This window comes from Silurus meridionalis, chromosome 12 (genome assembly GCF_014805685.1).
Source record: "Silurus meridionalis isolate SWU-2019-XX chromosome 12, ASM1480568v1, whole genome shotgun sequence".
Classification (NCBI taxonomy): domain Eukaryota; kingdom Metazoa; phylum Chordata; class Actinopteri; order Siluriformes; family Siluridae; genus Silurus; species Silurus meridionalis.
The window spans coordinates 7,946,869-7,971,751 of NC_060895.1; the positions used below are offsets into that span (position 1 = coordinate 7,946,869).

General features: G+C 36.8%; 1 protein-coding gene and 1 long non-coding RNA gene across 2 annotated transcripts in view; one reads left to right on the top strand and one right to left on the bottom strand.

Moving 5' to 3' along the window:
• Window positions 1-1,201: 1,201 nt before the first annotated feature.
• LOC124394520 lies at window positions 1,202-4,296 on the bottom strand. The gene is made up of 5 exons (XR_006927510.1): window positions 4,122-4,296; window positions 3,882-3,914; window positions 3,565-3,616; window positions 1,514-1,625; window positions 1,202-1,353 (listed from the first exon to the last, which is right to left on the bottom strand). It is a non-coding gene; the product is annotated as an uncharacterized LOC124394520 (long non-coding RNA).
• A 4,854-nt stretch (window positions 4,297-9,150) lies between these two features.
• Window positions 9,151-24,883, top strand: part of sorl1 (sortilin-related receptor, L(DLR class) A repeats containing) — an 88,547-nt gene continuing 72,814 nt past the window's right edge. Inside the window, 2 exon segments of the mRNA XM_046862745.1 lie at window positions 9,151-9,492; window positions 21,253-21,369. Coding sequence (XP_046718701.1) covers window positions 9,226-9,492; window positions 21,253-21,369 — 384 coding nt within the window. The 5' untranslated portion in view covers window positions 9,151-9,225.

A 24,883-nucleotide genomic window follows, 5' to 3' on the forward strand; every position in this document is an offset into this window, starting at 1 on the left:
TCAGCAATTCTGAATTTCCGATCAACTCAAAACTGCTGCTATCGCAACCTGTTGTATCATGCTGAACAAAATGTGTCTATACTGTAGAAATTCATCCTTTTAACATCTGGAATAAATGATTTCCCAGTATATAATACAGGGAGCCTAACACAAATATCATAACATATCAATTACAAAAGAAATTCACCATAACAACAAAAAACAAACGCAACATCCAATATTGCTCCAATACCTTCATATAACACATCTGTCAGTTGGCTACCCCTGTAGTTTATCTGAAATCATAGCCAACGCCTGTCTCAGCTGTTCCTTCTTCTCCCTAAGTTCGGATTCCAAGCTCATGGCCTCGTTCAGAATATTCGTCAGCTCCTGAATCTGCGAAGCGTCCAATGCTGCTCGCTCTCTGCAGACACGTTTAAATACCAACAGAAACCATCAGTGGGGATAAACGGTGTCGCAACTGCAAGATATACTGCAGAAAACGATTGTGTGTGTACCACAGTGACCTTGTTTCCCATGTAAAAAGCAGGAGAAAAAAATAAATATATGCATCACTGAATGGGGAATATGTTTTGTAAACTCTGCTTTGGCTTTTACATGGGTTGCTTAGTAGATAAATCACCAGCTAATTATAATTATATTGCAATAAGCTCGAATGCCTGCTTCTGATTGGTCAAAGAGGTGCATTTTTTTTTTTATAAAGCAGCACTGGAAGTTGCTGCTGGAAAATGGACTATGGGTTTGCTATTGTTTCTATAGTAACAGCTCATATGCACAGAGACTATGGCGATGATTTAAAAACGTTTTCAACAAAGGAAATAAATTGAAGTTTAATATTAGTAGAGATTTATTTCATATTTATGGGAGGATTCTTAGTTATAAGCACTTTCATTGCCCCCCCATTTCTCTGTAAAATGTGTGTGTGAGACAGACAGGCTGAGGAATGACTGTTTATCTGGAAATAAGTACATGGAAACAGGAAATAACTTCTCTCGGATGTCAAACAATATTAAATCCGGTTATAATCCATTCGAATGGATTGACTTCGTTTAGTAATAAACAGTGAATCTGAAGAACACACTCCAGACTGTGTATTATTCATTACATATATACAAACTGTATGTGTGAAAAGCCTCTCAATGTAATTTAGTCTAAAGCTGTTGTGATGAATGTGAAAATCCCAGGCCACTGCTGGTCAAACCGCTGTTATATATTTTATTATAAATGAATATAACTGAATTATAAATGATAGATTCGTTTTACTAGGGAGGACGGAGAATCCGATCGTGTCTGTGCACCTACCGCAGAACCTCTGAGTATTTTGTGAACAGGAGATTGATGTTTTGACAGCATCTGGAGAAACAGGCACATGCAAATAAACGTTTATAGATTGTGGAAGTGTAATACATTCGAGCCGGTGTGTTCTATTCGTGGCTGAATGTTTCAGATTTTCAGAATGTAGCAAATACTTCCTATTAAAACAGAAAGAAGGGAATGCTGATTGTGACCGTACCTGACCATGCTGCTTTAAACCCGCCAGCCCCATCCTCCGGGGCTGAGATAGCACCAGACGCCTTCATCTTCTTTGGTGGAGAATCATCACAAAATTCACCTGTGTTTTCGGCCTAAATAAAAACATCACATTACACAGTGCTGGTCAACACTTTGAAATAACAGCTTTTTTTTTTTTTTTTAAAACACGGATGAAATACATGTAGGTATGTCATTCCCCTCATGACTAAAATACTGAACCAACTAGGATACCATTCCAGACCTCAACGTTCACCGTACAAGACAATGACTTGCGGTGACCTGCCCAGTCACCGCACCTAAATCCTTTTGAACTGCTCTGGGATAAACTGGATCACGAGGTCATAAAGAAATATAGAACTAGAGAAGAACATCTCTGGCAAGTTTTCACAAGAAGCATGGTAAAGTATTTCATCTGAATGTTTGGAGTATGGGGTCTTAGCTAATTGCTTATAATTACTATGTTAATGTTTGTTCTTTTTTTTATTAGTTCATTCATCTTTAGGAGCGTCTTTATCCTGATAATTCCTGGATATGGTAAATCTGAAGTGTATTCCTTGAGTTTTCTTTATTTTCATGACTATGAAAATTGTAGAGTCACACTGAAGGCATCAAGGGCTATTTGACCAAGAAGGAGAGTGATGGGGTGCTGCGCCAGATGACCTGGCCTCCACAGTCACCAGACTTGAACCCAATCGAGATGGTTTAGGGGTGAGCTGGACCGCAGAGTGAAGGCAAAAGGGCCAACAAGTGCCAAGCATCTCTCGGGGAACTCCTTCAAGACTGTTGGAAGACCATTTCAGGTGACTACCTCTTGAAGCTCATCAAGAGAATGCCAAGAGTGTGCAAAGCAGTAATCAAAGCAAAAGGTGGCTACTTTGAAGAACCTAGAATATGACATTTTTCAGTTGTTTCACACTTTTTTGTTATGTATATAATTCCATATATAATTCCACATGTGTTAATTCATAGTTTTGATGCCTTCAGTGTGAATCTAAAATTTTCATAGTCATGAAAATAAAGAAAACTCTTTGAATGAGAAGGTGTGTCCAAACTTTTGGTCTGTACTGTATATATATATATATATATATAAAACTCAAACAGTATAAACTATAAACTCAAACAGTAACTCAAACTATTTTGCCTATATATATATATATATGGACTAATGTGCATTAATGAGGTCAGGCACCGAGGTAAGGATAAGGAGGTATGGCTTAACCAGCATTTCATCCTAAAAGATCTCAGAGGGGGCGAGGTCATAACCCAGTCCATGTAAATTCTTCAACTCCAACCTTGGAAACCTATTTTTCTTAATGTGTCTTAATTGAGATTGCAATATAAATAGGAACATGTTTGGACTCATTTGTTTTAGTGAAGAGAATCTAATGGTACAGCGTTTAAAAAGAATTGTGTCGCTCTTGTGGGAAGACTTTGTGCAAGGAGCACATATGGGTTTGTCAGTCAACCTTCCACAAACTTCTTGCCATATTAAATATTTTACATCAAACACAGTACACGGGCATAGTGGAATGTAGTTAAATTTGTTTATAAATAAATTAGTATTTATTGTAGACATTTATGTATACAAACTTTGTATTAAAAATCTATTTTGAATAATGAATTCATAAATTTTTGATTACACTATACAGTAGAATGTAGTTATGAGTTATTTATTGTAGATCTTTAAGCATTCAAATAGATTGTTAAAAATCTATTTGAATAATTGATTAAATTTAATTGTATATTATTTCATTCAAAAATAATGTCTTACTCCTCGGACCTTGTTGATAGATTATAGATTATTTCTCCAATTTGAAACAGGTGATGATTTTTCATTTAATGATTAAAGTATCATAGTGATATATTAAAAACATTCATTTTGTAGCACATCAGTCAGATTTTCAATACATCATTTAAAGTGTCGGTTTTGTATTTTATGATTTACAAACACGTGGCATCGTTTGCTCTGGAAAAAATGCCACGATCTGTAGATGGTAATGTGGAAATGCTGGCTTGTAAATGAATCCTCACTTTATTGTTGCCACTGGAACAACTAGCAGTAGATCCTTTACCATTCATTGTCCTGTTCGAGGGGGAAAAAACCACAAACGTATCAATATTTGGCAAAGATTTATTTCCAAAGCGATTTAGAAATAAAGTATAATCTTTATTACATATCACAAAAAAATGCCCTATTTCTAAATGGGATTCTGATATACTAGAATGCATTACGATGGCCTCTGTCTTTTGTTTTTCTCTGAACAGATTTTGGATTCTCTGATGTAATATGAATTATAATCAGTGTTTACCAAATATATATTGATAATTATAAATATATAAAAATATACCTTCTTCAAATCAACAGGGTTGGCAAATTTCTTCTGAAAAAATAATAAGAAATAATTATGGAAAATAATGCAGAATTAATAGTTAACAATCTATGGTTCTTTCAGTGGAAAATTAATAAATAAAAGACATAAATACACTTTATGTGGCTAATCAATTGAAGGACACTTTTCATGCTAACTGGCTAACTCTTGTTCTCAACACTGTATACTGAAATGTAGATAGCTCGATACGAACTTTACCTCAAAATGAAATATATTTAGAGTAAACGAATAAATGCTGACAAAAACAAGGAATTGAGAGTCTTTAATTTGTTACCTATACTGTAAATCTCTATAATCTAATAAAGAAAAGTAGAAGAGCAGTGATATAACAGAGCAGGTATCCAGCCCTTTTCAGTGAGTCGATTCATTCACCGACAAGAACCGACTCTTTTGGCTTCCAAACATATAACTGCCGTTTTATTTAAATTTAAATTAAAAAATTAACGATTTTTACCTAACATTACTTTGCATTGCATTTGACATATATATTTACGTCATTTACGTATATTTACGTAATGTCGGATTTAGCAATCCCAATGATAATTCTATTAATAGATCGGTTTGCTGAGTCTTGCGATAAAAATGATATTAGGAACATTATAACCATAATAAATCATAGTACTTTGGATGCTTAAGTACATCTGAAGGCAAAAACTTGACTTACTCAAGTAAAGGTTTAAAGGGTGCACTTTTACTTTTACTTTAGTAATATTTGCATTTCTCAGGTTCAAAATCAGGGCTTTGAAAAAACAGTCAAGGAGGATGGAAAAATGTTTGTGGACACCTGACCACATTAAGTCCTCATATTTGCTCTTAATATAACCTACAGTTTCCTGGGAAGATGTTCCACTAGATTTTGAAATGTGTTTGTGGAGATTTGTTCTCCACTCAAGATCTTCCACTCCAACCCATGTAAAGCAGATTTTCATGGAGCTGGCGATGTAAACAGTGGCATAGTCATGCTAGAACAGGTTTGGGTACCTTAGTTTAAGTGAAGGGAAAATTCAGTGCTACCACATCCAGAGACATTTAGTGGTTACATTTTGGGAAAAAAAACACATTGCTGGAAATGTGTCATGTGTCTTGTCCATGTATTTCATAATACATCATCAACATCTGTACTCAACAGGTCTTTTTAGTAGCAAAGCTAAAAAAAAACAAGCAAAAAACTAATTCAGGACAAAAATGTAACAAAATCTTAAACAAATCTTTTTTGTACAAAAATGCCAAATGGATTAATAAACATCTTACGAGTGCTTTCCACGTACTGTACTAAAATGGTCGTTTGGGGGCGCTGTTAACCATAGTTTTAATGGCCTTAGCCACCAGTCCCCAAAATACTTATAAAAACATTACGCTTTTGACTTTCAAAATTAATTTACAGCTCTTCAGATCGTTTCAAACAGTTAAATATTTTCTTAAAAACATATACCTGCTTACCACTATATGAGCAAATCATGCCATCTTTTGAAACATAATGCTAGTATTTAGCATCGTGCAAATAACAACAGTGCTGTATTTTTCTTATAAATCATATATTAGATTTTATTTAATAAAGTAATAATTTAATTGATGCTGTAATGACAGCAGATTGCAGACAAGGAGAAAATATCTTAAAACATTTGATCAAATATAATACAGTAACAGCAGTAATAGCTTAGCTGAAAATCACCACAATACTATTTCACACCAACTTAAGAAAGTCTCAGTGATTTTGCATCCCATTACCTCATAAGCATTTAGACCAGACAAGATTATTAGTTTGTTCTTAGATTGTGGTTTAGACATTTGTTATAGCAGTAGTAGCAGTAGCATGTCACAAACAATCTAACTGAAAAAGACAATTGCTGTTCAGGGCCTCACTACTGAAATGTTTAAATGGCCCAAGCTGTTCCTTTATGCCTGTCAACATCTTAGAACTTAAACATTCAGATACTAAAAACTTTTAAGCCTTATGAGTGCTGTGATGATACATCACATGAGTTTTTATTACTAACATAGTACTCACATATACTAAATGGACAGTGACCCTTGAACAAAGCCATCTTAGAGTGGAAGATCTTCAGTGGCCTGCTTTAGATCTCTGTCCTTAACCCTGTTGAACACCTTTGGGATGACTTGGAATCTTATGGTTAGGTGTGTACACATTTATCTCCATATATTGTACTGATATTAATCTTTATATAAACTGTTCTGTGGTGCAATATCAGGACATGATTAAACACAGTGTAAAACAGTGTTAACTGTATAGTGTGTATTACACAGCTGGATTATTGACAGTGGGGTCATCAAAAAGGAATTAATATATACACACGCAAGCACTTATTTTTTGTGGTAAAATGCTTGAGGTGGATCTAAAACATTGAAGAACACTGATAGGGATACCCTCCAGATGGGTGCCCATAAGAGGACACCATTCACACAACATGCACTTCACACACACACATATACTTTTTACATATTTTTGGGAGGTAAAAGGAAACTCACATGGAAACTGAGAGGGGAAATAATCAATTCTACACAAACAAGAAACTCAGGATTGAATTGTTGACCATGGAGATGTGATGCCACTAAGCCACCTGAACAGATAATAATAATAATATACAATACTATACAGTAGATTTACTGGTCTGCGCTATTTTTTGTTTTGTCTCTCTGTCCCACACTGTCTTGTGTTGTCTGTCTGCACTGTTTTTTTCCGTCTGCACTGTTTGCACTAGCTTGCACACAATGCACTTTATGTGGCAAGGACACTTACTTTAGTCCTTAGCTCTGTGTTCTGTTATGTAGCTTTATGTTGTGTGTTGTAGCTCTATGTTGTTGAATGTAGCACCAGGGTTCTGGAGGAACGTTGTCTCGTTTCACTGTGTACTGCATCAGTTATATATGGTAAACATGACAATGAAAGCTTCTTGACTTGACTTGACTTGACTTGACTTGACTAAGGAGTTAATTAGAGCCAAGTCATTCAGATCTAGATTAGTGCATGGTGTCCACGTATCCCCTTTCTTTACTTTTTTTTTATCTTGTGATAAAACGTTTCTGTATAAAAGTGGTCACAACCATGTCACTATAACGCCACACAAAGCATAACATGACCACATCATTGTCACATCTAATGCACTGAGAAAATGGTGTTCTTTTCATTGCCTTAATATAGCATTATTTGCATCATATCTGCATCATCATAGATTGCTCTGTTTCATACTATTTGTGAGCTTTTATTTTTTTTATTACATTTGCTTTTTTCCAACCGTGGTGTTTAAAAAAAAAAACGCTCCGAAGATGAGTAGTGAGTCTGCTCGTGCTTTTCCTGCCTTATGCTGAAATGGTTTTTAAAGGAGACATTATCTTGCATAATTTAACACAGTTCCCCATGCTCTTTAAAAGACATCTGTGAAGAGTGCAATAAAATTCACCCTTAATTAAGCTTTCGGATGGGTGGTAATTTTGTATGCTAATGATCTCTGCTCATTGGTCACCTCTTTTTTTTTGGGGGGTCATTTGGTGGAACTGACATTTTGCGGTGATGAGGAGCTCAGCAATGTTGACAAAAGCAGATTGAAATGATAAAACTAGACTAAAGAAAATACAAAAAAACCCATCCTGCTTCATGGTGATTAAAGAAATGTTAAGGAAGGAATGTAGAAAAAATGGTTAATTTGAGCTCCTCAATTTATTATTTGGGGTTCCGCAGGGTTCTCTGGTTTCCTCCTACCTCTCAAAAACTTTAGAGTAGGTGGATAGCCTACAGTAAAATGCCTCAGATATGAATTTGTGTTCCTTACGGGCATTGTTCCTGTGATAGCTTTTAAATCCACAATGTCCCTGACCTTAGTGAAGATGAAAAAATGGATATACTATTTAAATGCAAATTAAAAATGATAATTTATTTACAGTGTTGCTACATCATAAATCAAAGCAAATTTTAATTAGCTAACTTTTTTTTTTACTTATAGTAAATTCTTTGTGTGTTGGAATCGACACTGATACCAGACTAGTATCTGATACCTGACACCTGATGTTTCTTTTCTCATTGATTCTTTTCTCAGGTCAAACATTAATTTTATTACTTTTATTTTTTGTTGTTGTTTTTTTAGACAAAAAAAAGGTCAAAAATACTTAATTCTTTGTTTCTGTCTATGTTAAATCCTCTGATGTTAATCCAGTATATTTCAAGATATCCAGTTAAAGGCTTGACCAATAGACCTGTAAACTGCTGAAATCTGTTGAAATCTACTGAAGTCTGTGTCTATGTGGATATCAGTCTGTCTATCTGCTTATGTATCTGTCTGTCTGTGACTATCTATCTATGTCTGCCTGTCTGTGCCTGTCTGTTTGTCTGTATATGTGTCTATCTGTCTATGTCTCTCAGTCTGTCTGTTTGTTTGTTTGTCTATGTGTGTGTCTATGTGCCAATCTGTTGATGTATGAATGTGTTTGTCTGCCTATTTATCTGTCTGTCTGTGACTATCTGTCTACGTGTCTGTCTGTCTATATGCCTGTGACTGTGTCTATGTGCCAATATGTTTGTTTGAATGTGTCCGTCCATTTGTGACTGTCTGTCTATATATCTATATATGTGTATGCATATATCTCAATATGTCTATCTGTCTGTCACAGTCTGTGTTTGTTTATTTGTCTGTATGTGCCAGTCTGTTTATGTGTGAATGTGTTTGTCTGTCTTTGACTATCTATGTGTCTGCCTGTCTGGCTATGTCTGTCAGTGGCTATTTGGGAATATCTAGGGGAAGTTCATTCCACCACCTCGGTGCCAGAACAGAGAAGAGACTTGAAGTGTACTTATATCTATATGTGTCTGTCTGTGACTATCTGCCTGTGTCTATATGCTGATCTGTCTGTGTATATCTCTTTATGTGTCTGTCTGTGACTCTATAACTATGTCTGTCAGTGACTGTATGTGTCTATATGCTGATCTGTCTGTGTATATATCTATATTTGTCTGTCTGTCAGTGACTATATGTATATATCTATATGTCTATGTGTCTGTCTCTGACTAGCTGTCTGTGTCTATATGTTGATCTGTCTGTGAATATCTGTCTGTGACTATGTATCTATGTGTTAATCTGTCTATATGTATGTCTGTCTGGAGACAAAATGCCCCACACAAAGGTGTTGTGTGTTATCAGTGGGGACCTGCCGCTCGAGGCGCTCTCTCTCTCACACGCACGCGCGCGCGCGCGCGCACACACACACACACTCGCGCGACACACGCATACACAAGCACACACACACACACACACACACTCTCGCGGCGGCTCGAGCGCACACACAAACAAACATGGCGGCCAGGCAGACGGGTAAGATGCTCGCTGTGGGTCGTTGCGCCGTGTTTGTGATGTTATGGCTCGTCCCCGGCTCGTTTTGCTCCACGCTCCGGCTTCACCGGGACAACCGATTCATGCTGCCGCAGGACCGAGGCTTTTCCCTGATCAGTGCGCCCGATGAGCTCCGGGAGCGAGGCGCGGAGCAGCACAGCGCCAGCCAACACCGACACCGCGCTCGGAGGAGTAGCGCCGACACCGCCGTGCCAAACGTTTACGGACGGGTAAGACAAGTTTCCCCTTTTTCATCCGTGCACGATCCGGAAACAGGGGGGCGAGAACCAGAGATCTGGAGCTCCTGCATCAATAATCAATCACTGGCTGCTTCTGGAAGCTGTACCTTTTCCAACCTGAGTTCACCTTTCTCCTGCATGGGGTCTACTGGGACCTGTTTGTGTTCCTCTCCAGTGGCTTTCCATCAGACACTCACCCTGTCAGATCTAATCACTTATTTTAAAGATCAGATTAATAGAATCCACTAGGGATTGATTTTTTATCAGATCAGGAAAAGAAAATCATGTCACCTGCAATGTAGAGAAATAAAAATGTAACTGATCAAGTATAATAATAATAAATCTCTCTCTCTCTCTCTCTCTCTCTCTCTCTCTCTCTATATATATATATATATATATATATATATATATATATATATATATGATGGTATAATAATATGTAAGTGGATTTTAAGGTCAGAGCCACTGCACCATGAGGAGTTTGTTTTGCACCCAGTGGTAAACCACTACATCAGGCTACAGTAGATCATTAGTGGGATTCATTAAAGTGATGTAGCTCGAGTGATCGCTCATGCTTTTATTATTAACCTGTTGCTATTCTGTGGAACGGAGTGAGGTGTGTGTGTGTGTGTGTGTGTGTGTGTGTGTGTGTGTGTGTGTGTGTGTGTGTGTGTTTGTTTGTTTGTTTGTTTTCTTTTCTTTTTTTCCTTTTTAATTATTTATTTGTTTTTGCTTTTATTGCACACCTGGGCAGTTTTACCAACACTGCAGCACTGGTATTGGGTGTAAGGTTTTAAAACCAGGCTGGGAAATTATTACACACAAGGCGAGTTTATAGGAAGGTTTTTTTTTTTCTTCTTTCCCACAATTGTTTACAAACACTTGCTGAATCTTTGGCCCGTTGTCCCAAGACTGGAAAAGCAAAACTCTGTCAATAGCAAAATCTGCATCTTTTTTTTTTCTTTTTCTGCATCTAAATAGATCTGTCGACCAGCCAACAACACACTGATGTACTCATTTCAAACCTGCTATATATGTATATATATATATATATATATATATATATATATATATATATATATATATATATATACACACACACACACACACACACACACACACACATAATATATAATGTCCCATTAGTGGGTTTATGCATTTTGCATGATCAGTGTTATACTGTTGCAGGTTGTAAATTATTGTTACAGTAATGTATACCTAATCAGACATACATAAATAAAGAGACACAAATGCAATGTAATTATAAAGAATGCTGCATTTTGCTGCAGAGTATTTACAGGACTCAGCAAAATAAAGTGAACATAAACATGAAAAAAAACAAAAACAAGATTCGATGCTGTGGTCTGGACATTAGCATTTAATCTACCTCACACGACTAAACAGTTAAAAAAGAATGTCCAGGACGAATGATTTCAGCCACCGAAAGCCCACACTTGTAACTGCATGTGTCCTCGATTGCCTGAAGTAAAAGCGTGTGTGCAAGGGTCTGGAGGTGCTTTTATCACCATGCACAAAAAGCTCCTCAGTGAGCTTTAGGAATATGTAATATGAAGAGGGGTATAGAACAAAAAAATATGCAAGGTTTGATGAACCTGTTGTTGACTGGTGGAATCTCATATTGTCCTAGATGATAATGTACCTGGGCTGCCCTTTTGGTCCACCCCTCTGGAGGACGTGTGTTCAGGAATGTGATAAGAAGGGCAGGGTTTAAGGAACCAAAGTTAGCATAGTGATGACTAATGACTGCACACATGGTGAAACTTCTTCTATGTTGTAGAGGGACATTTACAATGGCATGTTGGTCTGACGTTTTTTAATTGTCCCATTCCTTTGGCCCTTAAGCTACCGGTCATCAGCAATGGACATGATATTGTAAACTAAATTAAGAGCAGCTAATATGGTGTGGTATTTATAAAAAGTACAGTACTGATATGAAAATAAATCCACAGAATTCTACTTATCTGCACATAGTCACAACACTGTTCTTTTACTATCTAGGAGTTTCACTCGAATCGCACCATGATTTTGTTTTGAACATAGTGTAGATAGTAGGTAACTGACTGGTTCTCATTTCTTAATGTACAGATAATAGATGCAATCGCGTAGCCACTCGGGTCAGACTGAACTTTCTGCCCAGTCTCTCTCATCAACCAGTGTAGGCCTAAACTTATCTCAGCCAACTGTCCTATTTCTTCCCTGTTCTCCTCTTACTCTCACTCCTTCAGCTTAAGCTCTTTCTTCACAATTTACTGTACCTCGATTTTTCTTTTAAATAGAAGAGCATGCCTGTAGTGCAAAAGCTCTATTCTTTTAATGGACATTTCCACAACAATTGTTTACACTTGTGGAAAGGTGTACACAAGTGTTGCCATTGGGACCGTTGTTGCTTTTAAAAAAAAAAAAAAAGCTTGATCTTTGAATGTTGTATCTTATATAAAGAACTGAAGGAGGTAACGAATAAATTGTGCTTAGAACATTGCAGGCACGAGTCATGGATTCATTCGGATGAGTGTTAGGTTTCGGTGATTGTGTCTCAAGTTCCAATTTGATTGTGCAAACAATTGGGGGAAAAAACCTGCAAATCTTGTCACAATTGCATAGAAGGCTCAAGTTCAAACCCTAGTTTCTGTGTTTTCACGTTCCTTGATGTTTTTCATGTTTAGTTGTGTTGGAATTGAAGTGGAACCGATTGGAAATGTAGTCTGAATTTACACAGACAAAAAAGTGTAGGGGAAAATAGTATTGTTCAAGAACTATTGATATTTAAACAAAAACATTTCAGTTGTAGTCAGTATTCAGTAGTTTGAAGTAAGTGCCAGAATCAGAGGAACTGCAAGTTTCTTTTTCTTCTTCCTCTTCGTCATCCTATTCGTTTAGTTCTTCAGTTTTGAGCTTTAAAAAATGATTAAACCACGTATTTGAAATATTCAGTCGCTATAGTAAAAACGAATAGATATGTATAGAGTATAAAAACGAGGAATGTAAGTCTGGACGAGTTTAAGGGTTTAATGGAAGGGTGGTGTGTCTGAGCCGGCGCAGTCATGTCTTCCAAGCCGTATAGAAAAAAGTCTGAGACGTATTGCAAGAATATATGCGAGAGGATTATCGTTCCCATGAAGCCGATCCCAGGCTTTTTACACCTCGCTTTCCGCACGGTCGACCATAAAAGCTCCCGCAGCCCACAAGTCACATCCAAGCAGCCATTAAAACATACACTTACAGTCATAACACAGTAATTGGTATTGGTGAGCGTAGAAAACAGGCTTCATCATAGGACGAGGTGGTTTTCCGGAGCAAACCTACTAAGGTTTGTTATAAACCAAAAATCTGTATTTCACTCATGTATTTAGCTTTTAATAACATAACGATGCGATTCTTTGACAGAAAATACCCACACCGCTCAGTATAAACCAATGTGATCCACAGTACAGCTATAGTAAATCTAGTTTAGTGAAATGGTCTTAAACTTTTAGTCTTAAACTTTTAGACTTAAAGATGACTTGAATGGACAAACAGCCAGTCAAACCGGTTACACTGGTAATAATGTGGTTCAGCTGCAAGGTCTTAAAATTCTTTCAGTATTGCTTCTGATTGTCTTGTGATGTTAAAACACCACACACACACACACACACACACACACACACTATATACCTCATGAAAACCATCCATTGATAGTAATTAAAAAATATAAACAAAAGGAATACGTAGATGCATTTGGAGAAAATTCCCATAGTAGTGCACTGCTATATAACAATTTTATATGATGCAGGATAAAAGAAATAAACGCATGTAAATTGGAAATTCTCTTGCAAATGACTTGCAGCTTTAGCAGGGCAAAAGCTTTTGCTCCTGAATGAATTCTTAATGTTTCACGTTTGCACTTCTTTTCATCAGCAATTCTATTTTCACTCTGGTTTCCACACAATGCTGCATGACTCTAGTCGCCATATTAACTTTTTTTTCTTCCACAACTCAATAGATGCCCACGTTGGCGAGAGTCGACAGGTCTCGTTAAAAACGAGGCTGCGAGGCTTGAACGTGAGAGATCAGCTTTCAAATTGTTGATACTAGTATCACAGTCGATTCCATTGTCCTTGTCATTTCGCAGATAGCCAACTTGTGACAGCCGAAAGAGGAAGCTGTGTCTCTTTTTCTGTTTCTTCAGAAGTCTGAATTCCCTGAAGGGGAGGTGGTAACTTAGTGGTTAAAGCGTTCCACCTTGGATCCGAACGTCATCAGTTCAAATCCCAGGGACACCAAGCTGCTACTCTGAGCAGGACCCTTAACTCCAAAGCTGCTCAGTTGTATGAATGAGATTGATGTAAGTCTCTCTGGATTTAGGGGGCGTCTACCACAATGCCTTAAATGTAAAGCGTACATTTTTCAGAAATGCCGCAAAAGCAGCTCCAACCAACAGATATTAAAACGTTTCAATGTAAAAAAAGTTTATTTGGTTCTTGATTTCCATTTTGAAAAAGTTTTTCACTCATAAACACGTGATGTGTGGGAGATTTGGTAGAAAAGATCTCTGTATAATGTATTTGTGTATCTAAGTTGGATAATTGGACACATGATTGGCATTGCGAAATGTTTTGATGTACAGAGAGAGAGAGAGAGAGAGAGAGAGATTATCTGTAAACTCGTACCCAAACCTGTGCGTTTCCTTCAGTAAAACAGGAAGAACAGCTTTAGCAACAGTAAACATAAAGAACAGCTGACAGACTCTCACTGCTGTGCAACGGAAATCCTTTATTAAGTGCTCACAGAGATCTGCATGGAGCTCGTATTATTCGCTGTTTTTTTTTTTTTCTTGAGATTTTCCAGAACGTTTTCTATTCCCTTTATCATCTTTGTAGGAAAAAGTCTGTACCTTCTCATATAGATACAGATGCAGATTTTTTCCAATGTAAAAAAAAAAAGTCAACTAGACAGAAAAGATTAATTAAGGTCTGATTTGGCAGAAAAAAAAGTATGTTGCTCAGAACCCACTTTCTGTTTCGTGGTTTCATTTCCGAAGCATCCCTGCGATCAGAGATGACGCGTTAACACCAGAGCGTTGTTTTGACTCTCGCAGAAGCAGCTAAACCTGAACATCCCCTTTGAGTTTAAACTTTTTCGCAACTTATCTTCGATCTCTTCTGCCGAGTCGCCTGATAAATAAGGGTTACTGAACGAGACCAGAATGTTCTTGAGGGAAACGTTCAGGCGAATTAAGACATAAAGAAGAACGCTTTTAATTCAGGCACTTGTGTTAAAGACCTATTGCAGAACTCTTCCAGTGCAATTCAGTGGAATCCCATTTGGTAATTGCACTGTTGTTTTTTTTCTTTCTCATTTGCTACATTTTTAGACTTTTAACCCCTGGAAGGCCCCATGAAGATTCCAGATTTCGCTGGGGGGGGCAACTTGGCATGCATCTATCTATCTCTTTTTCTCTCTCTCTCTCTCTCTCTCTCTCTCTCTCTCTTTTTATAAAGGAAATAGTATTGATTTTGGCTGCAGAATAGATTCACAGCAAGGGTCATGAATACTAATGTGACAGTGTCTTCTTGGAGAGAGAGAAAAAAAACGGCAAAATGAGCGGGTTGGGACGTGAACCAGTCAACGGTGTAGAATAAAGGACCATATTGTGTATTTTGGGAAACATTTCAGACAGTTTGTCTTTCATACTCGTCTTTATTATAAACACTGCTTGTACACTCCAACACTTGAGGGGCTTTGCTTATTCCAGGAACTGTGACAGGGCTGGATAAGGATCGTAACCATAAATAGAAGCTGCGTTTGCCTCTTTGTGTAGATTGTGGATGAAAATGAGGTTTTATTTGCCCAGAATGGTGAGTGGGTGAAGGCCTGTAATAAAAACATGAAAAAGATTCGATTGCATTCATGTTAAAAACACAATGCATATGAAACGAACCGGTCTGAACAGTATGCAGTCTTTACACATGACTAGACCAACCAGCTTTCACTTCAAGTTTATCACATAAAGAAAAAAAAAAGAAAGTAAGAAAGTCAGTGAGTCACCACTAGAGCAAAATCATGAGCCTTGTAGCTCTGAGGCACAGGACGTTTCCTGGCCATGACAGCACCAATAAAGCCACGTGTGATGTGTTTCAACAACATCTAATAAAAAAAACAAAACCCAAAAAACCCTCAGTGTCCTAGCAGTTCATATTTTACCAGGGTTATTGTTGAACGCTATTAATAGGGCGCCTTCACTAACGTATATGGTTGATTGCATGCAAATTGAACTGCTGGCCATGGTATCAGTGCTGCAGAGATGATGTCATCTCCATCGGCTTAATGCTTGCAGCACTGGCTGTAGCAGCACTCATTCTGTCCCTCCTGATACCCCCCACCCCCCTACACACACACACACACACACACACACACACACACACACACACACACACACACACACACTCTGGTAGTAATATATTACAAAATGACAGATTGTAAACCTCCATATGCATTTCCTTTTTTTTTTTTTTTTCTTCCGACATTGCAAAAGGTCACATAGCTGTGTTTACACTGCTATAGTACTAGATTTGCAGAAAAAAAAAGACCTCAGCGGACTGTCCATAGTAATAATAATATCTTTCGGTCATATCCGTGGATTATATCGTCACCAGGAGATGATTGCAAGGTTGCAAACCTCTACAATATTTGTCTTGCACGCTGCAATGTTGAGTCTGAGAGCGCATGAACTACAGCCAACAAGCGGCTTTTCCCTCCCCGAGCGTCAGTGGGCCATGGCGAAGGAAGAAAGCGGTGATTTACGCATCTTGGAGCACAAGTACCCTTATTCAGCAGCAAGAATGTTCCAGCTTCTAGATGGCGGGGACGAGGCGGTAGAGAAAGCCAACTGGTGTTCAATTATGGTAATTAAAGCCCTTGTGTGAAATGTGTGAATAGCTGAGTAGTGGTGAGCCATGATAAAGGATTGCATTTGCTCAAAAGAGGAGAGGCAGTTCCGGATGAATTATTAAATTAATTGAGTTTGACTTTGATGGGAAAAGTATTTGATGAAGCAATAATGTAGGGTTACATAGATGTGTTTACATTTGCAGCATTTGGCAAACGTCCTTTTGCATAATGCTGCGTAATCTCCATTATAAAAAAGACTCCTTACACTTGTATAAAGAGGTTAGAGTTTTAGAATACTATTGAGCTAAGGATTATTATTATAAATGTTTTTTTAGCGTTTGTATAAGATTCATTTATACAGTGTGCTACATTTTCTCAATCAAGACCTTGCGTGTCTCTTCCTCAGTGCTGTTCTTTCGTTCAGGTGAGAAAGCAGCGATCACGTTCCGGAGCGATTAACCAAACACGCCACGTATTTCGGGATGTGGGTGTCATTTTATATTTATTTATACATTTATTTATTTATTTTTGTAGTGCTGCTGAACTTGACTTATGAGATGCAACCTAAGCGAAAGGATAAAGTTGTAAAAAAAAATAATAAAAATGCAATCCTTCTCAAAAAATGCTAATGTAAAAATGAGTTTTCTGGATATTTGGGGCAATAAGCAAAAAAATATGATGAATAGTGGATGCATAGTGGATGAAATTGAAAAAATTGAAGCTCGATAATTATGTAATTTTCGAAGGGTATAACGATGCATTGTGACATGGTTCATCGCCAATACAAAAATTCTGTGTAAAAATCGCCCTCGTATTAATTAAGCATGAATGCAGATTTTGTGTTTGAATGTCAGAGGTCTCAGAGGATCTGTGCCTCCCATGGTTTAAATACAATCATGTGAAAATGAAAGTACACCCTCTATTTAAGTTCTTTATTCTAATCTTCCTGGTAGTGGAAGCCTGAGCAAATTCACCCCAAGGTCAGACTGTACAATGCTCTGAGGAAATTGCAAAAAAACCTTAAAGTTACATCACAGACGCTACAAGCTTAGAAAATATGATTTGTTTTGAAGGTTTGCCACTAGACACTGTCTTCTCTTTCAAAACAAAACAAAACTTGGCAGCACGTTCGCAAAGTTGGATCTGATCAGATCACAAGATCTGGAATGATGAGAGAGAATTCGAAGAGCATGTACTTTAATTTTCAAACGACGAAAGCATGCCGGTTACGTTATCGTTTCTCCTGCGGTGCCGTTATTGCGAATCATCTGCATCTTTGACACGATTACAGTGATGGAAAAAAGATTTTTGGTAATACATACACGGATCAACCACAACATTAAAACAACCTTCAGGTGGAAATTTGTTAGGCAGCAGATTCTTGACGTTGTGTTAGAAGCAAGAAAAACACAAGTACACTCCTTCAGTGCAATGCCCTCTGCAGAATTATGTACACTGCAAAATATGTTCAGGAATGGTTTGAGGAACCTGACAGAAATTTCAATGTGTTGACTTGACCTCCCAATTCCTCAGGTCCCAATCTGATTGAGCATCTATGGGATGTGCTAGACAAACAAGTCCAATCCATGGAGGCTCCAGTTTGCAACTTACAGGACTTAAAGGATCTGCTGGTAATGTCTTGGTGCTAGATAACGGAGCACACCTTCAGAGGTCTTGTGACTGGGTCAGAGCTGTTGTGATGGCACAAGAGTGACCTATGTTATATCTTTTGTTATTATATGTTTTAATGTTATGGCTGATTGGTGGACGTGCCTCCACAAACTGCACTATAACCTAATTAACCAGCTCTTATTAATCAGAACCATGTTAATATTATATGTTATATATTAGATATTTTAATGTATAATTCCTCAGACCACTGCTAGAGAGCTCAGTATGTTTCTGTGGTTTATTTTCCTCAGGGTACAGTGTTTATTTAATAGTCTTAGTTTTTTTCTAAATGTATTTATTTATCATAGATATGGCAACTCTCAAATAGATTGCAGTTTTTTCCTTTTCCTTGCAATTTTTACATGAATAGATTTTAGACAAACAGCAGAAGGACATCATATAGCATTGTATTTGTACGGGAGGCTTTTCAGTCATAAAACATGAACATTCTTGGAAGTCTGTGAATTCAATTGCGAAGCCCGTGTTGTGAATTATGACCTAATTTCACTACACATGTATAGTGTATCATTACAATCTTTGCCAAAAAATTTTTTCCCTCTCCCCAACATCATATTTCTGAACAACGATTGAAGGTTTGAGTGCGTTTTCATTCCTATGTACCCTTCAGTCAGTCCTTTTACTTTTTGGTTCATTGAATTGTATGCAGTGGAATAAAATTGGTACGTAGGAACAAAACAGTGCGAACTTCATTTTGGTTTCTACTTTACAAATGATCTAATAGGCATGAAAGTGCTTAGTTGAAAAGAAGGGTCTTCGGTTTTATTCTGCACATAGCCAGTGACTGAGCTGTTTGGAAAAATGGGGAGAATTACATTGAGTGTGAGTACAGAGAAAAGTCTCGATGCTCGTTTTCCTTGTTGTGTTAAGGGATGATGTGTAAAGTCGAGTTGTTTTACAGGCTCGAAATCAATCAAGATGCATTTCCATAGAGTATGTCTGTCAAAATAGATATCTGGATTGTTGAGATTTATGAATGTAACTTCAGCTCTACGTCTCACTAAACGGGCTTCATTCATAATGTAAAGCAATTCAGAGCCACTGTTTAGATGTTACAGGAAAAGCTGTGGGGTCATGTGATTCGGCGTCACCTGACTCCTTTCCTAGATATCTTCTAACGCCGTGAAATATGTTTGCTTCCTTGATGCAAATGAATATTTAAAAGGCCTTAATAATAACCTTATTTTGCTTTGCCATTAAAACCATGATATTTTTTCAAATCTGCATTGAAAATAGGATATATATATATATAAAAGTAAGCTTGTGCTCTTCAAAGGGAAATGCTGTGGTTTGTAATATTTCACTTTAATAGAGCATCAGAAGAGCCATCATCTGAAAAGCCCACATCCCATCAGGGTCCTGAATTAAAGATGAGAAAGGCTTCACGGCTCAGAATTCCAAATTGAAAAGCTGACACATTTTTACTCTCTCCCTTTTTCTGTCTTTCCCATGCCACTTGGGTTTTGTTGTGCCTTCTCGTGTGTGTTTTGTCTAGGCCAAGGCCTGTTTGTGCTGTATGAAATGTGAGCGCTTATAGTAAGTTGCCTGAAAGGATGGATTTGGGTCTGATGTATCAAATACACACCTGCATTGCAGCAACAGGAGCAGCCACAGCAGGTGACGAGGAGAACCGCTGGGAGAAGATTTATGTGTTTTTTTTTTTCGATTTAGCATTTATAATAGTGTTCTTCGGTTGTAGTTTAGTTATAGTGAAAGGTGAAAGCCGGGATAGAATAGAGACAGAATTTCTGAGCAGCTCTAGCAGTTATGTGGTTAAAAAAAACAAGCATTAGCATCATTTGTTTGCGCTTGTACATGAAACCCTGCCTCCTGGAATCCACAGTGTGGCTAGTTCAGGAGCTAACTTTAACTTCAACTCATTTCATTCTACTTGGCAAGATTTGCCAACAAAAAAAACAACCCACACGCTATAAATACTTAATGATTTTTTGATGCGAGAAGGAAAAGAACAAGCTGAGAGTATTCTAGCTTATTTCATGCTACCAGGAAATATCTAATTAGCAAATCTGACTGATTAGCATGCAAGCAATATTGAACACTATTCTGCTAGTTTTGACAAAGCCAGCTGCAAACACGAATTACTGGCACAATAGATACCGTACATATTTATTATCCATCACTGATCAATAGTCAAACTTTACATCTGGTAGTTTTTTTTTTTTTACAGAATACAATTACATTTCTTCGATAAACATGACTGAAAATGTTATAATTTCAAAGAAAAAAATGAATTTGACAGACATTTTCTCTCAGAAAAACAAACAGATTGAATGGTAGAGAGCCAATCAGATTGTAGGCTTCAAGATTCTGAAGCTTGCAGCCAGAGAGTTACGTATTACAGAAAAATCGTTCATCTTCCAGCTTTATTGACTTAATGATTAGCATGTTTCTTCATCTTTTTCTTGATTTTCTTACTTGGTGCTTTACCAGGGGCATGGCCCCATGTACTTGGCCCACTGGGCACAAAAGTGAAAAACACTGTCCATTGCATTAGCTCCATACACCAGATAGCTACCAAAAAATACTACAAATTTGTATACAGTATACATTTTCTCCGCTCAATCAAGCCCTGGTGTGTTTTTTTACCCTCTGTATATCTTTTCATTCAGGTGTGAATTCAGCAATGACAAATACAAAGATAGTTAGTTATATTAGCATAACATATTTACTTTATAGCTTATTTTAAAATCTGCTCTTTTTTGCTTCCTATTTTTTCTTCTCTCTCTCTCTCTCTCTCTCTCTCTCTCTCTCTCTCTCTCTCTTTGTGCTTCGTTTGTTTCTCAAATATCTTATTGTGTAGCACTGGATGTCGCTTTGTTTGCATTTCTGAACAGTCAAAAATGTGACTCAGGGTTGTATACTGTCCTTTTTAGGCACTTTTTCTCAGCTCTGTGATACACAGGTTTTTATAATGTTGTTTCAGCAACTGTGCTTTATTATTCTCCCTAGATATTTCAGTAAGAACAATAAAAAATATTGACCTATACACCTTTATTACCCATGCTTGTTGAGAATAAAGCCCTCATAAGTTGAAATGTTTATACACACACACACAATTTTATTCTTTTTCTTATGTTTTTTTTTTTTTTTAATAAACTGTTTGACTTTAATATGTTTGTATAGCTTTGTATACTGACAGATTGTTGTTTACAGGCCAACCTGAATGACTCTCATAACCAGATGGTTGTGCACTGGGCTGGAGAGAAGAGTAACGTCATCGTAGCTTTGGCAAGAGACAGCGTCGGAGCAACCGACCCCAAGAGCAGTTCGGTGAGTGTATCACTGTGTTCAAAGCTGACATGTCGCCACTTTCTCTCTCTCTCTCTCTCTCTCTCCTTCTATCTTTCTCTCTCTCTCTCTCTCTCTCTCTCTCTCTCTCTCTCTCTCTCTCTCTCTCTCTCTCTGAGTGTCCTGACATTTCCTGTGAGTACACTTGAGTGGAGTGAAAGCCTCACGGTTGCAGGTCTGCTACCCAGGTTATGACTTATTCAAGTCAATAATGGCGCGACAGTGGCTTCGTGAGTGAACTGGGGTTTTTATCTATTCATTTTTGATTGTGAAGGTCTCGCAGGTCTCTCGCTGTCCTGTAGAAGCCACACTTTATCTAGACTATGTGGCATCTCTTTTTTATGAATTTGACAAAAAGCCAGGTTGGCCGGCGTAGCTGAGAATCAGCAGAGGCCATGATGACAAATGCTGCTGTTTAACAGGTTTAGACATTACTTGAAAAATGCAACATGCTAAGTTGCACATTATTTAGTTTTTTTTTTAAGGCTAAAGGTGCACCAGATTTGCACAATGTTATGAACACTTATCGGATTATAACAGAGAGTATATTGTACATTCTTTACTTTGGGCCTCATTGTTAATTTATAAGTTAAGTGTGTGCAATGTTTCTGACTTAAAAATCCCAGACAGATTTACAAAAACTTGAATACACTAATTGTCTTCATACACATTTGAGCATTTTGATGCTCGTAATCGTGCACAAGTTCCAACGCATGTTTACGTTTGGTGACTGACACAATGCTTTATTAAAAAAAACAATACTCACAGAGAGGTGAAAGCGACAAAATCATGAATATACAGGAGTCCTCCTGAGTAAATCCAGTAATGCAGCTGAGGCACTGTAGCGCTGTTTCTTTCTTTTTTCTTTTTTTTATATGTCTATTTAGATTCCTTTTTTATATATATTTGACAAATTAATTTTACCCAGTTTCCATTGAAATGACAGTTAAATGATTATATGTTAATTTAAGGTGAGTCATCGTAGATATAAATTTACACCAGAGAATAAAGCATATTATATTCTGGAGAAGCCCCTTCACTTCTGCAACCCTAAAAGCTTAAAATTTTACTTGCATCCAGTCTCACACAAATTTTCAATCAAAGGTTTTGATGTCCTCCTTTCTTAAATACTCCTTGTTTTTTTTTCTTTTTCTTTTTATCTCTCCGTCTGCAGCAACTCTGCATTTACTTTGCATAATAGATTCTGAGTCACACATCAGGAAATTGCAGCGCTGCTGAGCTGTAGAGGCCCGTGCTCATGACAACATATTCTGCCTTTATTGGAGGCCGTCAGATTAAAAAGCTCCATCTGTTTTTCAAAGCCTCTGCATGTGAATCTGCCTTTTATTATATAATTCGAAGCCTTTAGACAATCACTACAATGTTCTGTTTTCCATCTTGACCACAAGAAGTGTTATGTTTTGGATAGGGTTTATCATGGTAGGACTTTATTAGAAGAAAACACAAACACAAAGGTTGAGAAGTTGTGAAAATTTGCATATGCATTTATTGTGGAATTTTGTTAACAGGGTCTTTGAGTGAAATAATTATAAATATACCAAGTCCCTTTATGGGTTGTTTTTGTGAAGTCAGCAATGCTTATAAAGTATTCAGTGCTCTATGATCATTGGATAGATAAAACACACAGATGGGAGTGTCTGTACAATGTGTGCATGCTTGTCATGCAAAATATTCCCTTCACACTACATACACAATACAAAAATTAGACTTTTACAGTAACTTCCTGTTATTGTAAGAATTACAGTAAATCACTTACATAACCAGACACAGAATAGCATGCAGGGAAATGTTTTAATGCCTAGTCCTCGTTATATGATGGAATAGAAAAATGGACAGAATAAAATAGAATAAAGGATTTAAATTTACTAAAAAGTGTAATACTATTGCATATACTGTATGTGCAGTAAAATTTAATTTACAATTCAAATGGGTTTTAAAAAATTGACAGTTTGTCTGAAATAACTTGAAATAAACAGTTGGCGTCCATCTTTGTTCATTCCATATTTAATACAAATTAGACTTTCCTTTTTGCAACATGTATACAGAAGTGGCATTTATATTCTGGGGAGGCAGAGAGAGTGTGAATTATTAGTCTATCTAATAAAATGCATTTTGAACTTTCTGAATTACCATCAAGAACATATACCAGTAATAATTATATTACTGCATCTAGTCCAGTTTTGAATAATACTGCCCAGCTACTCATGAAACAGTAAAACTGTACAAATGTTAGTTCCAGTGTTAAACTTATGATTTAGCGATCTTTGGTGGAAAATCTAAACCCTGAGGAAAAGATTGATTTATTTATTTATCTTTTTTAAGATCTCTGATACCCAGTACGGCATTGGCATCAATCCGGTGCCTACATTTTTCAGAAAGAATGTGATGGCACACATACAAAAGCTTTGAGAATGTAAAAAGGTGAACCTTTGCCCAGGATTTGTTTTTGAATGACTGATCATTCAGACATAAAAAAAAAAAAAAAATCCCGAAGGGGTTTGGATAAAATGGGAGGTAGGTTTCATTTAGTTTTCAAGTTCTCAAGTGACTTTAGCATTTGTATTTGCCGAACCAGATATTCTCTGGTTTAAAACAAATGCTAAAGGCAGGAAGGGGAACTTGAGAACGGTGACTTGACTTTTGCATTGTCTTCACACAAAATCAGGACCTAGAAAGTGAGAACTGATTGCAGCATGAATAGAAAGCTTGTAACGACAGAGGAGCATTAGTCTTGTTTATCTTTTATTTTATTCGGCATGGCGTTTCATTAGCAGAAGTTGGTATATTGCTGTATAATCGTAATTGTATTTTATTTAAGTTTATATAAGATTATTATATATTTTATACTCTTTTATATGAGTATTATACATTTATAATTTTAAATAAATGAGTACTTTAGTATCTATTTGGTTAATACATTGGGAGGTATGTTTCAGGTATCATTTATACAATACTACTATTGTGTCTCTCTATCTGATAGGTCAGATTTTTTGGTCATGTGAAAAACGTAAGATTTCTGTCTTATTCAAGAGAACTATTGAATTTCAAGATATCAATTGCAATAAAAAATTCAGGAAAATGACTTTTTTTTTACTGTTGCACAATACTAAATATAACCACAAATGGATACTTTTTATGTCAAAAAAAGAAATTGTACTCAATGGTACAAATTGGGATTTGCTAATTATTTTTCCTACACTTTTCATTTCTTTACTCATCTAATTACACTCATAGTGTAACCAACAAATATAGGCTAGAGCTATGTCTAGTGCCATATTCAGTTGTCACCATTTTGTAATGTCACAAATTGTCAACCTCGTACTATTTATTACCTCAGATCTAATACCAAATTGTTAGTATCCACATCATATATATAAATACGAAGAACATACAACAGAATCTAATGTAAATTGAATGTTAAAATGACCTTGAACTCGACTGTTTCTATAATTTCAATAACTGTTTCCAAAATCCA